The following is a 14,756-nucleotide window of genomic DNA, read 5'->3' as shown; positions in this document are numbered from 1 at the left end:
TGAATTAGGCTATCCCCATGTACCCTGTAACTTGAAGAACCAATTATCCATGAAAAATTACAAGGCAATTGCAAGATTAGAGTTTGGCAAAGTTAAAATGCTGAAAGCAGTGTATTATGATGGGAAGAGTATTGTTAATTGTAGGTACTGCTGTGTGACTATGATAAATGCAATAGGCAGTGGGTCAGTTACCTGTTAAAAACCAGATTTGGACAGTCTTGGCAACATTTATAGTTTCTATTGTCCTGGTGTTCCTCGTGATTTCATTGGACTGATGTAGGAGGTGAATCGCTACACTGAGACATCTGCAAACATGTAAAACTTGATGAAGACCTTCTTTTTTTTATACATGACAATGTGTTAGTTTTATGTGCTCAAATATAAATATTTATTGTTTCATTTTTCTCAGCATCATTGCTTGTGCCATGGGCATGAAACGTTACGTGGAGGCCAACATCTCTCTGAAGTCTCACACCACGGTCAAATACTTCATGAAGATGTGGAGCAGTGTTAGTGATACCCTCATCTTCATCTTCCTTGGAGTTTCCACCATTGGAGAAAATCATGAGTGGAACTGGCCATACATTTGCTTCACTGTCATTTTCTGTCTTGTTTGGAGAGCACTAGGTATGCTATAATCATAGGGGTTTTTTGTTTGGTTGGTTTGTTTTAATATATATTATTATTTATGTGAGTGGAAAATGTAACTCCATTTAATGAGAGAATGCTCCTGCCCCCATCATCCTTTCCTGCTCGCTCTGTATGTGTGGTTATCCCAGATGTGAATGCAAAGACTGAAGTAGGAGACCCCAGCCAATGCTTTCCTCTTCTACTACTTGCTCAATAGCAACTCTTGCATTTTACTACAATTTCCTACTCTGTCCACTCACCATAGACAACACTGGTGCTAAGCAGAGATTCTCATGACATCTGTTTTGTAGATACCTCTGTCTTAGATCCTCTTTTGATTGCTATGATCTCTTCTCTTGTTTCAGTGCTTATTAGAACCTTGGTTTCCTCACAGTAGAAGGGACACTGTAAGTATGTAGCTTGGGATCAGAGAGCCGTGTAAAATCATGAGGCCTCTGACAGCATATTCTGAATTGCAGAGATTTAAGTGATTTAATTTGTAGCAAGTTTGTGTACAGCAGCGTCCTTAAATGGGAAACTGGAGGAACCTTCTAACAGCTGTCCCTGGAGATGCTGTTCTGCTTTACAGAAGAGCATCTACCCTGCTTAATGCTGGGTAGATGAAAATTGGGACCTGAAATGTGAGGATGCTCCTGCTCCAACTCAAGAACCTCAGATAATGAGAGAGAATGACAGAACTGCACAGAACCGGACAATTGCTGAGGTTGGCAGGAACCTCTCAAGATCATTGGGTTCAACCCTTACTTAACCAGGATCAGCTAGGCAGGACTGTGTCCAAACAGCTTTTGATTATCTTCTTGGAGGAGACTCTGCATGCTCCCTGGGAAACCTATTGCAGTGTTTGACCAATCTCACAGTGCCCAAGATTTGGTGATAACAAGAGCACAAGAGCTGTGTATTAAAATATTTTCCTGATAATTGTGCCTAAAGATAATTTTCTTGATCACTTGCAATGAAAACCTGAGTCCTGGTCCCAGAATACTCTGGGATCCTATTTTCCTGCATTGCAAATGACCAGAAAAACAGATAGGCTACTTCGTGTCCCCAGTTGCATCTTTGCACTGAATTGGTGCTTCAGAGAGACCGTTTCTCTGTTGCTTCTTACATTGTGCTGTCACCAAAGCGAGTGCAATGCCTGCCTTCCCATTTATGGAAGTTTTTCTATATTAACTATATCTGCAAGTATAACAGCACACATTTTGGCAAAGAATTTGACAGCTAAAACCCATTCAACAGGATTTATGCTTACAAACCACTGAGTCAGAGTGAACTCAAATTTGATAGACACTTCAAAAAATTGTTTAAATAGGATTGGCCGTGATTAGCAAGACATAGCAGAATGGGTTTCATTAGCTGTTAATACATGCCAAGGTTTGTTTTAATAACTGCACCATAAATGCACTTGGAAACATGCTTATTAGTTGTGTGGACGTTCAAATGTTTTATTATGGTAAAGTGGTTTTCTCTAAATTATTTCCTCAAGTTCTTACTTTGATTTTTCTTAGTTCAAAAAATTCTTCACTGCAAGACATAAGGAACATAATAACATCACCAGATCCCCTGGCTCTCTAAACACAGCTCCTCTGATTGCATTCTCAAATTATGCAGCATGTTATTAGGGAAGAGCTCAGTGCTGCAGCTAGGGAAGAAAACCCTTTTTCCATTCAAAATCTCCCTTGACTTAAATAAGAACACACAAACCAGGGCTGAAAAATCATCTTGCACATTTGATTCCGAGCAGGGTGTCCCTTTTCCTCAGCACCTTGCTGGGGAGCCATAGATGTGCTAGGAGGGCATGAGCTGGGTAGGGTAATGCACAGGCTGGGCACTCCTCTCTTGGAGGTGGTGGCTGAGATGAGAGCCTGACCTTCTCAGACCCATCTGGCAGCGATGGACATGCTTGACACACTGATCCAGAAATGGGAGGCACTCATAGAGTTTGCTTGCAGGAATCGGGGACTTTCAGATCAGCAATACCGGGGTTAGTGCCTGAGCTGTGATCTTGTCCTCTATTGGACCCTCTTTGTGCCGTTAAACAAGAAATGATTCTGCCGAAGCCCGAGACCTGGAATTACTTTGATGTAGGAGAGATCAGCTAAAAAGCAAAATGCATTAATCGCATTACAGCGCTAATATTCACCATTATCCAAGCACTGGGGGATTTCCTTCTGTGCTTTCCCAAGGTCTATCTCCAGATGAAAATATATTCTCCTCAAAATGATGAATTGTATGTCATGTCTTGGAGAAAACTGGCCTTGAGTTAGTTTAGGGAATGCTAATGATAATTTATGAGGAATGATTAAATTAGAACAAAGGCCATGATATCAGCTGAAGTAAATTTTGTTCCTTTAAGTCATCATCACTGCCTGAGCTTTACAGTAGCCGCAGATGTGAGCTAAGGTATGCTTTATTTAAAGTTAAAAAGAACCTTGAAAATGGTGTACTTCCCCTCTGCTGGTCTGGATATGAGCTCCATGGAGATCTGGAGATGGGGAAGGTGTTGCAAGGTTAACTGAGTTTGCTATTCCTGAAACATCCCCAGCTTTTTGTTTTCTTCAAACCGGTCTGATGTGCAGTCAGATATTTTTAGTTGTATGTGTGTGGGAAGCTGTTTGATATGTATATTACAAGTGCACCCATTTTGAAGTTTATTTCTTCTCCAAACACCCTTTAGAAAAGCAGCAGTGGTGTGGATCCAGCTAATTCCTAGTTAAATTCAGTGTCAGTCTGTGTTGTCAGTTCTAAAAATGGCCATTAATCTTCAGGAAATAAGATGTTTATCATATCTGTTGGTATTAGATCATGGCTCACTGATTTAAGGCCCAACTTTTTGTACCTTTCTGTATCTGTTTATGTATTTACAAATGACCATAAATTACATCAGTTATTGCACCACCTTATGTCTTCTTAAGTTCATACAACATAAACCTTTGAGTGGAAGATTTGTGAAGAAGCAACATTTACACAGCAGAATAGAGCTGCTTATCCAAGCTGCTGCTTGGAAACTTTTGGAAATTGGAGGGTAATCTGTGGCTAAACTGTTGATGATCATTTGCCTTGAGAACATTTATAATCTGAGCAATTTACTCATTCGTTTGCACCAATTAGAGTAAATCAATATTTCAATTCAGTTTTTAGAATCTGGTTCTGTGTCATTTTATGAGTGAAGTTTTGGCTGTCACATGGCTATAGAATTGCCCTAAAAACTTTCATTAACCACCATCAAAATAAATGTGCTAATATATCCTATGTTGCCAATAGTTCTTGTTTGTTCAGTATTTAGCTGATGTTTAACACCGAGTCACCAGGTAAGGGGTATGTTCTGGGATCAGTGGTCATTGGAGCAGGATGAGAACACCCCTGCAGAGTTCAGAGTCCTTCTGAAGGAAGCTCTGGTTTCCCAGCTGGGCTGTAATAAGCACAAGGTTGAGGTAAAAAACAAGAGAATTTGCTACAAGATGAGCTACCTAAAATTACATTTTCTAGTAAAATTCATAGTTGTGCAAACTCCCCAAACTGTGGCCAGTCAGTGTTGGTGTAATACCCCAAATCAGAAATGCATCAGGGATCAGTTTGTAAGTCGACAAATCAAACACAGGCCTGTTGGACCAGGGTGGAAGAAAAGCGCTTTCCCAGTGGCACACCGGGAGCATACCTTGTTCCCTGGCTAGTTTCTCATGCCTGGTATTTACCAGTTCAGAGGTGTTTTACTGTATAATGCATTGAGTTCTATCTAACTGTTCTTTTTGTTTGATGTGCTCCCATCTTCTTTCCTGCTTTTCAGGTGTTCTTGTGCTGACTTTCTTTGTGAACAGATTTCATGTGAACACCATCACCAGCAAAGACCAATTCATTATAGCATATGGGGGTCTCCGAGGAGCCATTTGTTTCTCTTTGGTTTTCTTGCTGCCTGACTTTCACAGAAAGAAGCTCTTCATTGCGGCAACAACTGTTGTTATCCTCTTCACCGTGTTCGTACAGGTAAAAACAATCTTGGTGTCACTAGCAGATGTAGAGAATAAGCATGAGGTTTTTTTTTCTGTTCCGGACAAATAACCAGTACTAAACCATTAGGTGGAACAAGGATTTTCCAGTCATTAACTCTTTCCCTCTATTGAGTGGTTAGGCATCTGGAAACTTCAAATTATTACTGAAAGAGGCAGAAGGTTTGAGAGCCTGACTAGCAGTTGTTGACTTGCAACACGTGTTGTGCTTGTGCATTTTCCATGATAACTTGTCCCATCTTTTATCCGGTCCATCTGTAGTGGGATAGCAGGTTTGAAAATTGTGAAGAATGATGCTGGCATAGGTTTCCTCTCTAAAGCAGTGCTTTTATGTGTTTTATGTGAGAGCAAAGCCAACACAAATCAACCTCTACAACTAGTTTGCTGTTTGAGCAAGGTAAGAGCCACTTGTTATTGGAGGCCTTGTCATGAAATGAAATGCTACCTGAGCCATGCAGTAAATGAAGATCGGTTTTCCTGATCCCAGAGGGGAGAAGATGGAGGATGTTGGAGATGTTCCAAATCCCCTGAACGAAGGCAGCAATAACTTGAAGAAGTTTATAGTTTGGTTGTCTCAGCTTTGGTAGTTCACAAGTGGGACAAATTTAAAGGGGCCTAATTTGGGGGGAGTGACTTTTTAATGGTTTCTGAAAATGAGTTTTATTGGGGCACCCAACATCGGAAGCAACAACAGTCATTAGTTTGTTTTATATTTTGTGTCTATGTCTGAGATGTTTTCACATTCATGCAGCAAAGCAGCTGCAGTTATTTTGTGATGATACAGCAGGAAGGGGATTGCTTTAACACTTCCACTGGAAAAAAAAACCCAACTTTGGGTGTGTTACTTGTTATAAAAGCAAGGAAAATCAGAAGTGAATAGAAAAGTCAGCACTTTTGATTAATTTGCCTCTAATCTTTCTTCTATAACTGATCCCTGAGCCCTGTTGCTACCTGCTTTCTCTTTCTGCCTTGGTGATTCTTGGCTTGTTTCCTACCCACCACCAAAGCTTCTGTGAGCAAGTTCAACCTGCCCACATCATGCAGCAGCTGCCAGGGTGGGAGAGAGAGGCGGACCCTCAGAGCGCTGATTGCTCCAAGATAGTTGGTTTGTTGTTTGAAGCATGGAGGTACTCTCCCCCCACCCCGTTTTAAAGACTGATTTCTGTGAGTGTCTTTTGAGTATGCTTTGCAAAGCCCACTCGTACAGAGAGGCTGTAGGAGCATCTGCAGCTTAGGCTGCTCTTTGGCACCATATGAGCAGTGCCCCATCTGACTTCAGCCCACAGCTGCATAGTGGGTGAGGATGGACAGTCTGCAGCTGGGACAGAACTTGGTGCTGGTATTGCTCTCCTTACTAATCATATGCTGTTATTTTTGACGGATCTGGATTAGCACCCTTCCAGGTCTGTGATGGAGAGAGCTTTTCTTTCCCTCAGGCACAGGCTGTGGTTTTAAGGAGTTGTTGAGCTCGGGAGGAGCAGGCAGACAGCATTGCTCTGACACCTAGTGGTAAAAGCATCCTTGCAGCCTTCTGTGTGGTGGTGTTGGAGGTGTCTCCTTGTTCTTAGCTCAGCAGCAACTCTGTAAGAGCAAGGCTTCTTTCGGGCTTTCTTTGAAATGCACGTTTTAGTTCACCTCACAAACGCTGTCATGTTTGGAGGAGAATGTGGTGGGAAAAATTGAGTTGTCTGGTCCTGAAGTGAGCAACACTGCTGTCTACCTGGTGTGCACCATCCCAGAAAAGTTAAGCATGGGTCTCCATAGGGTTGAGGCAAGCAGGATGCGGGTCTGGAAAAGATGCCATGCAGAAAAGCTCCCCAGGAGCTCCTGCTGAAGAGCATGAGGCCCATGCAGAGCTGCTGACCTGGGGCTGCCCTCTTCCTGCCCTTGGATGGAGGAAGCAGAGCAGCAGCCGGGGCTCTGGGAGCTGGTGGGTCACGGTGACAGCTGCTGAGTGGCCCCATGGCTGAGTATCAGTCCACAAGAGCAAATTCCTTTTGCTTGGCCTCCCTGAGCCCCTTAGGTGTGGGTGTTGGGCACTTGGGCAATGTGGAGGATTGGTGTTGGCTCTCTGCTTCCCCACATCCACCTAATCCACATCATGGGCTGAAAACATGGTCAATGTGTGACATGCTGATGGGCTTGGAGCTCAGACCTGCAGGGCAGCTGGACTGGGCACAGCTTTCAGACTGAAAGGAGGGAGCAGGGGCCAGGGGTGGGGGGAACGTACTTAGGTGGAGGTTGACGAGTTTTAAGATGCAAATGTGGGTCAGAAATTGAAAAGACACAGTCACTAGGCACGTCCGCTCATGCAGAGACGCTCTTGAGTCTCAGACAAAGGTTGTTCTAAGGCAGCAGCTCTATTCTGCTGAGGCCTCGGAAAATCCTTCCCAGGACTGGGAAAAGGGCTTTTGTGTAACCTCAAAGCTCAACTGGTGATGTCATCTCCATGCGAAAGGGTGAGAGTTAAACAGGGTCCCCTGTGGGTATGTGTCGGCGGGACGACCCCTTGACCTTCAGCCATTCAGCAGGAGCATAGTGTCTATAAAGACAGACTTTGCTCAGGCTCAGGATACCTGCAGTATTGTGTAGCTGAGGCTGCCACAAGAACAGGGAAGGGGGAAATAAACTTAAGCTGAAACAGAAGGATGAGAACTTTTCAATGCTGTATCTCAGCATATACATACACAAATAGAAGCATGTATTAAGATGGACCTTTACAAATGATTCCTACAGCTTCTGAAGTTCGTGGCACTGCTGCCAGCCACATTGATGGATGCATTATTGAAGAATTAATATCCTTAATATCCCAGCACCTTTGATGGTGCTCTGTCACTTTGGGTGGAAAGGACGAGTGAAATATTGGCTACGAACCAACTTCTGTAGACAGTGGACTTTTGTTGTTGTTATTTTGTGCAGTAAGTTTTCTTTATATTCTCAGTGATATCAGTACAGACTCGGCAGGGGGTGTCTGTGTTAAGATAGGACACAAACTAGGTGAGAAATTATCTGGCCCCTTTTAAGCTGGGGAAGGCCAGCAAAGTATCTTGTCGGAGCACAAACTGACTTCATTTTCTTGGGAATCCTGGTCACACTCTCTGAAAAGCTTCACGCTACGTGAACTACTGATCAACATGTTAGCGTTGGGCTTGTCCATACATGGGTCTGTCAGTGTATTACACAACCCAAGAAATTAACCTATTTTGACCTTTTTTGCCTCAGTTGCATAAGCCTGTTCCCACAATGAGCCTGGTTAATAATTTTGAGAAGTTTGATTGAGCAATTATCAAGTCCTCAGTGCTTCTGAGCAGGCCTGGATATGCAACATGTAGCCCAGAAAGTCCTTCAAGGAGCTGTGGGCTTAGAATGTTGCAAAAAGCCATTGTTCTTCCTTTAAGTGTGGTCTAAAAATGAAATAGCACGTTCTCTGTTTGAAGTTCACTCTCTCAGCCCATTGGCCTCTGACCTCTTGCATGAAATTGCTTGCAAATGTAATAATTAAGAGTGTTTTTCCCATTTTTTGGCACATGTGTGAGTTTCTTTCATTTGATTTGGGTATTTTTGTTGTTTGTTGCCTGAACCGCTCCATTATCTATTGGATCACTGGTGGTAGAAAACATTGTATGAGCCACAATAGAGTTGTCAGCATCTGGTGATGCGCTTTTAATGAATTATTGCAAGTGGGTGGAGGAGCATCACAGGGGCCCTGTAGGTGTGTTGTGAAATAACACATGGTCTGAAATAGCACATGGGATTTCACTGATGGTGAAGGTCAGGAAGGGCCGAAGGAATTCAGGAGTTTAAGTTTGTGATTCCTGGTCACGAAACTCCAAAAGGCCACTTCAAAATGAAAACAAATGCAGTTGATTACCCAGTGAAGGCAAGAGATCAATTGCATAGTCTCTACTTAATTTTTGTGATATCTGTTATTTCTGAATTTGTGAGTTTTATGTTATTTATTCTGAATAGCAATGCTTTTTTATTGCTATTAGCTATTAAAATGACACATTAATTGTTTCTGCAATTAAAAATGTGCTCAGCTCTCCTCCGTGCCAGCATTTGTGACATTCAGAAGTCATAAACATCAACTACTCCATCATTTTTGCAGTAAACACGTCCTAGAAAACTCATTTCATACCAAAGCCAGACTAAGAAATGTAGCACAGAAGCATTTTAGAAGTTCTCTCACGAGTCTTAAATGGCATTAAAACTCTTCCTTTGACCCTTCTCACCAGGTGGATACTTTGATTAGTAAACTTAGCCACCGGCAGGCCATCAAAGATCGTTGGGGTAATGATCTGTGACACAAAATACTCAAAGTTAGCAGACAAATGCTGGTGGAGGCTCCGTGCTGTGAAGTCTCAAGGACTATCATCATTTCAGGCATTCAGACTTTGAACACTTCAAGCCTCTTTCCATCTGGTAGGCTACAAGGAATAGCAAACCACTGGCTTGACCTTGAAATTATTGCTTGACTTTCTGTGGTCTTTGAGATGCCAGATGAGGAGAGCGGAGCATTTCTCCTCTCTGCCTACCCCCATCCTGAAGCCCTTGTGTGAGCTCCCATTGACAGGCTGCTACCACAAGCAAACAAAATGTTTGGCTTACAGCTGGGAGAACAGTTTCCAATCTTGTTGAAGCTTTGCAGGTTTTGCCTGGCTAGTAAAGCAGAGCAGATGAGAAGCGTCAGCTCAAACACCAGGTCTTGTTCTGGCAAGGAACAAAGTAGCTGTGGCTCATACCTGTGCTGGTGATTCATTTTTTCCCCATGCAGGTACTACTAAGAATACTTGATGTGAAGAAAGGGTGATTTTTGTCTTTGTGGTTATGCTGCAGGGAATGACCATCCGTCCTCTTGTTGACTTGTTGGCTGTTAAGAGGAAAAGAGAGAGTGCTCCCACAGTGGGAGAGCAGATCCATATTCGGGTAAGTACATCCATTAAAATGCAGCCAGAGCTTTCCAATATGCATTGCTGGTAGCAATGTGGTCCTCCTGAAATGTGTGTGCCTCCAGGGACTCTACAGATATGCAGTTTTAATCTTCTGCAGGTCCCTTTCCAGGTTTAGAGTTTTATGCAGCTTCCTAAGCATGGGTTATTATTTGCACTGGAATAGCAGTCACAAACTTAGGCTGATGTCGCTGCTGCACAAACATGACAGACAAAGACGATAACTTGCCTAAAAGCTCGTAGTCTAACCTAACTCAAACATTTCTGCTTCTCTGTAAAGAGTGAAAGAAAGAAAAAGAAACTTGGTTGCTTTGAGGGTTGGGATCTTCCATGTGTTCATCAGCCACATCACTGCCATCAGTTTGGACATTTTTGCAAAAAAAAAAAAAAATTAGAAAAAGGAGCATAAAGGCTGGAATTATATTGGAGGGAACTACAGAAGTTCCCCCTCCCTGGAATTGTTCAAGGCCAGGCTGGATGTAGCCTTGAGCAACCTACTCTACTGGAAGGTGTCCCTGCCCATGGCAGGGGGTTGGAGGCAGATGATTTTTAAGATGGAATTTGGTTCACTCTGCTCTCGCCATCCGAACACTGGCCTTTCTAGTTATAGTGGATTTCTTCAGATGGGGTCAACTCCACGAGGAAACAGGGTACTCTGCTCATTTAGCTGATGCTTTGCCTTTGCATCTCTGTCCAATGTAAAAGACTGTTTCTGAACCTCATTGTTTATGCTCAGGTAATGGCTCAGGGGTATGGCTCCTTCAGGCATATTTTTATCTTCTTTTTGGATAGCTAGAAATAAAGACATTTGGTCTGAGGACATTTATAAAAACTGTTTGGCATCCTCACAATTAGGTTGTATTGCAGCGCTTTGTCTGAGGTTAACAGAACAGTTCAATAGGCTGAAGAGTCTTTTCCCATCATGAACAGAGAATACTTTCTTCTTTTGTTAGTGTGTGAATAGTAAATCATCTCTGGAAATGTGTTTATTAGGAAATGAGAGCTGAAAATGACTGTGTACCAATTAAGTTAAGTAGGGAAGGCAACAATGCAGGCTGCTGGAAAGGAGGGATGCAGAAGCAGCTTTCTCCCTCAAATTTATTTCTCTGTCTGGAGAGTCAGGGCATTCTTGCTCGCAAGAGTGATGACCGGTGGGGGTGACCAACTATATGGCTACTAATAGCTAATGGCATTAAACCTGTACCAAGCTGCAGGGCTGAGTCAACAGCTCTGATTTTTTTTGTCTCTGACCCCACAAAAAATGTCAGGGCTGGAGGAAGCTCCAGGGACATTGGTATACCTGAGTGTGGAGGATCATTGACCTGCAGTAGAGCAGAGCCCTCTCCCAGTTCGAGCTGCCAGTAGGAGAGAAAGCAATTTGGGAAATTATAGAGATTTAGCTTCTAGGTGGAAAAATCAATCTGTCTGGGACTTTTAATATAATTTCAAACAATAATAATCTTTTTGTATAAGGCACAATGTGGCCAATTATTTCATTTACTGGGAAGCGTCTGGGGGAAGGTAGTATTTATTATTCAAATCAAAGCACGTTATCTACATCTGTATGCTGAAGATTCCAATCTCCTGAGACACATTGTCCTCAAAAACCTCAATATGAGCATTTCCTGCTTATCAAGGCCCAATATGCAGGACATGCAAGCCTTCAGCTCTCCTGTACCTATCATAAAGAGCAGATCCACCTCCCTCAGTGATTATTCTTCGCTCTCACAGACCTGAAAGCAAGCAGCCAAACCACTTATTGTACTCCAGAGCAGAGGGATATACGTGGATGACTGGATGGGGAATTAGCCTGCCAGCCCCTCTCCTTGTTTACCAGTGCTGTGTACTGAGCTGAAAGCATCTCCCGTTTTGTCTGCTGGCTTTCAATGTTTGCTGACTGAGTTCATCACATATGCAATACATGCAACCGGTGTATAGCAAAATCCTCTTTTCTGTTTAGTTCTTGGATCATTTGCTGGCTGGCATTGAAGATATATCTGGACACTGGGGACAGTATTACTGGAAAGACAAGTAAGGATTTGCCAAAATACAACTGTGTACATGTGTAGAGAAAATAAGGCTGGTTTCTATTCCCTAAGTTTCCACTGTGAGCAGCTGGATCTCATTCATCCTTGAGTCACAAGGGAGGTGAGAGAGGGACAGCTTTTCCTTGTCCAAGGTGAGACCAGGCTCTTGGGGTGCTTCCCCACTTGCAGGTCACATATTGTGCTTCACCCTAAAAAGACTCTGTTCTCCTCTGCTATTGTTTGCTCCTTTTTGTCCAAAGAAATGAAACGAAAGGGGCACGCCAGCACAACACACAGCCCATGTAGCTTCAGCCTGTCCCTGCCTGTAGCAGTGTTGCCCGTGCTCTCCTGCCTTTCTGGCCGTGAAGGATCTGAGGACTCCAACCCAGCATGTGCACAGTTAAAAACTGAAAGTATGAAGCACAGCTGCTTGTTGTGGACTGACAAATTATAGCGGCTCTCTGCAGATCTCTGCTGCAAAGTGCTCCATTTTCACTGAACTTGGGCAGATCTTACACGTAGGAGTGTAATTTTTTTTTAACCCAAACAACCTAAACCATATTAATAACAATTTATCAGGTTTATTTCCTTGGCTGTGCAGACACAAACGCAGCTAACTTCATGGTGAGGACTCTGGTTAGCAGCTGGCAGGGATTTCCTTAGGAATGTCAGTACTTCGAAGTGCCACTAGAGGGAAGGGGAATCGCTGCTGGCTCCCTTCGAGCAGGTTTGTGAACAGCCCCAACTGCCAGACTTAAGTGTCAGTATTTGATACCGGCTAGATCTTTTCCAAATGCTGTGCTGCATGCGAGCAGAAAGTGAGAGGAAATGGCTCAAGATGGGATCTGGAAGTGTTTAAATCTGTTGCATCCCTTGGGGATGTACTTGCAGCACTTATAGTAGAGTTCATGTTAAATCTGGCAATTTGGGGGGCTTTTATTGCATTTGGCAAAGTTTTCCTATCTTAGCTTATGTACTGTAGTGCATAAATAAATAGGAACTGATCTCTCGGACTGTTGATTTCTGGAAAGAAGGCAATGGAATGTAATGGAATATGGAGTGGTCAAGGGCTATGAAACTGCTGGCTTGCTTTTGCTGATGGGGTGTTGTGGGAGGAGGCTAAACCCATCTTTTGTTCTCAAACAGATTAGAGTATTTTAACAGCAAATACCTGCAGAAGATCCTACTTCGAGAATACGACCAGCCAAAATCAAGTATCGTGCTTCTCTATGAAAAGCTGGAGCGGAAACATGCCATTGAGCTGGCAGAAGCAGGGCAGCTGGGGCACGGCCTGTCTCACCCATCCTTGCTGTGAGTGCTCCCTCTCCTGCACTTGTTCCCTTTCCGTCACTCATTCCAACCAGAGGGAACAGTTATTGAAAGCTTTTGCAAAATTCTCAAGCTCCATTGCTCTTCCCTGCTGGGCTGTCCCATGGGAAGGAGGAGCATAGCCTGGACAAATGCCATGTAAACATGATTAGTAGGTGCGTATTAAAAATGGTCAGGTGAATGAGCAGTGTACTGGCATGGATGAGCACTCTTCATTCATGAAGAGAGGTGAGCCTCTTTTACGTGTATCCCCCCTGTATCCCCCCTCAGAGTGACACAGAAATGGTGCTCTGAGGAAGAGGCTTTTACACCATTTTTTTGATGGCTTTGCACTGTTGTGTGAGCTGAAGGAGCCAACAGTGAGAATGAGCATTGGCTGAGATGAAAGGGTCAAATATTTGTGTGTCAGAATGGCCAATCTCATCCCTTACAGAAGGTTCTGCTCTGTCACAGCTCCCCACAGCTATTCTGTCTACCAGGGAGCACATGGATGGGGCAGCTCTGATGCAAATACCAAACGCCCCATCTGCAGTGAGCTCCATCTGCAAGAATTATCTGTTGCTTGTGTTCCCTGGTGGTGGAATCTAAAAGGGCTGCCATGAACTCTGGGCTTTGGGGATGCACTGATTGTGCTGCTGAGCATCTTCCAAAATGAGGCATTCTGGTTTTCTTTGCAGCAACAATGACAGGACTGTCATAACAGACACAAAATTGGAGGATACTCTGGATCCGGCTGTCCTGGATAACATACAGGAAATATTGGCAAGGAACCTGTATCGAATAAGGAGAACGGTATAACTTTTCCCTCAATCTGTACTTTAGATGTCCAATAACAAAAGTTATCTCAGTTATCCTAACAGCCTGAGCAGATGTTATGAATATTTACATAATTACTAATGATGTCTCTTTGTGAGCAGAGAATAGTTGGCTGTGTGAAGCCAGATCCAGTTTCCAAGTCAGTGGCACATTTCTGTTTGCAGCATGACAGCTTTTGAAAGGTTCACCCAGTCAGCCTATAATTTCATGAAGTATTTCAGGCATCAGCACCCAGAACCAGAAAGGAGAAAGGAGGAGCACATGGATCTTCAGGCATCAGGTTAACAGATCCAGCAGTTGCAACAGCTCCTGGTTACCTACAGGGATGGGGTTATCCTCACATTGTGTTTTTTTTTCCCCATAGAACAGAGCACAGTCAGTGAGCTGTGAGGGAGACTTGATCTGCAGATGTTTTAAAAACTGCTTGGCAGTTCTGCCATGGAACTGGTGCAACTGGTTAAATAGCACAGAAACCATTTGCTGTTTACAGAATAATGTACGAATCGGAGGTTTTACACAGCACCCAGGACTGTGCATTTTAATCGCTGTTCACACAGTGATACATGGAACCTTATCCTTAAAATCCACCTAAGCCTTTGTTTTACAGATTATGCATGAAATACTGAGTCCCTGGGGATGTGGCTGGTGCTGGCAGCTGAGCACAGAGGGATCAACCTCCCCCTCCTGTGCCGTTCCTGAGCCGGGAGAAGCAACTAGATACGGCTGGGAGGGAACCTATAGGAATGGTGAATGGGATGAAGATGAAGGCATACCTCTTGTTTTCAAATCTGCCTAAATCCAGCCTCACCTCTTGTAGTGACATTATAGTGACAATGCCAGCTGATGTTAGTGAGAGGTATAGCTTTGGTTGCTATATGGCTTTTGAAGCAGGATTTATGGTTCCTGTTGATTGTGTAATTTATATCTGAAGTTGGACTGATATAAAATATTGGAGGGTTGGGCAGAGGCACTGAGGCTGA

The 14,756-nt window shown here is 43.4% G+C and overlaps 2 protein-coding genes across 3 annotated transcripts in view; both read left to right on the top strand.

Moving 5' to 3' along the window:
- The window catches only part of LOC133216857 (TLR adapter interacting with SLC15A4 on the lysosome-like), a 58,046-nt gene that overhangs the window by 20,199 nt on the left and 23,091 nt on the right, over positions 1 to 14,756 (top strand). The window lies entirely within an intron of this gene.
- LOC133216853 (sodium/hydrogen exchanger 2-like) overlaps positions 1 to 14,756 on the top strand; it is a 28,501-nt gene that overhangs the window by 6,035 nt on the left and 7,710 nt on the right. For both annotated transcript variants that reach the window (XM_061361915.1, XM_061361914.1), the window contains exons 4-9: positions 410 to 627; positions 4,436 to 4,632; positions 9,492 to 9,581; positions 11,565 to 11,635; positions 12,778 to 12,942; positions 13,638 to 13,752. In XM_061361915.1, the coding sequence (XP_061217899.1) occupies positions 410 to 627; positions 4,436 to 4,632; positions 9,492 to 9,581; positions 11,565 to 11,635; positions 12,778 to 12,942; positions 13,638 to 13,752 (856 nt within the window). The remainder of the gene's footprint in view (positions 1 to 409; positions 628 to 4,435; positions 4,633 to 9,491; positions 9,582 to 11,564; positions 11,636 to 12,777; positions 12,943 to 13,637; positions 13,753 to 14,756) is intronic.

Source organism: Neopsephotus bourkii, unplaced genomic scaffold (genome assembly GCF_033783945.1).
Source record: "Neopsephotus bourkii isolate Nb327-2 ecotype Australia unplaced genomic scaffold, CSIRO-AGI_Nbou_v1 NB_1067, whole genome shotgun sequence".
Classification (NCBI taxonomy): Eukaryota; Metazoa; Chordata; class Aves; order Psittaciformes; family Psittacidae; genus Neopsephotus; species Neopsephotus bourkii.
Note: the sequence above shows the minus strand (reverse complement) of the source record. Positions and strands in the feature narration are given on the sequence as shown.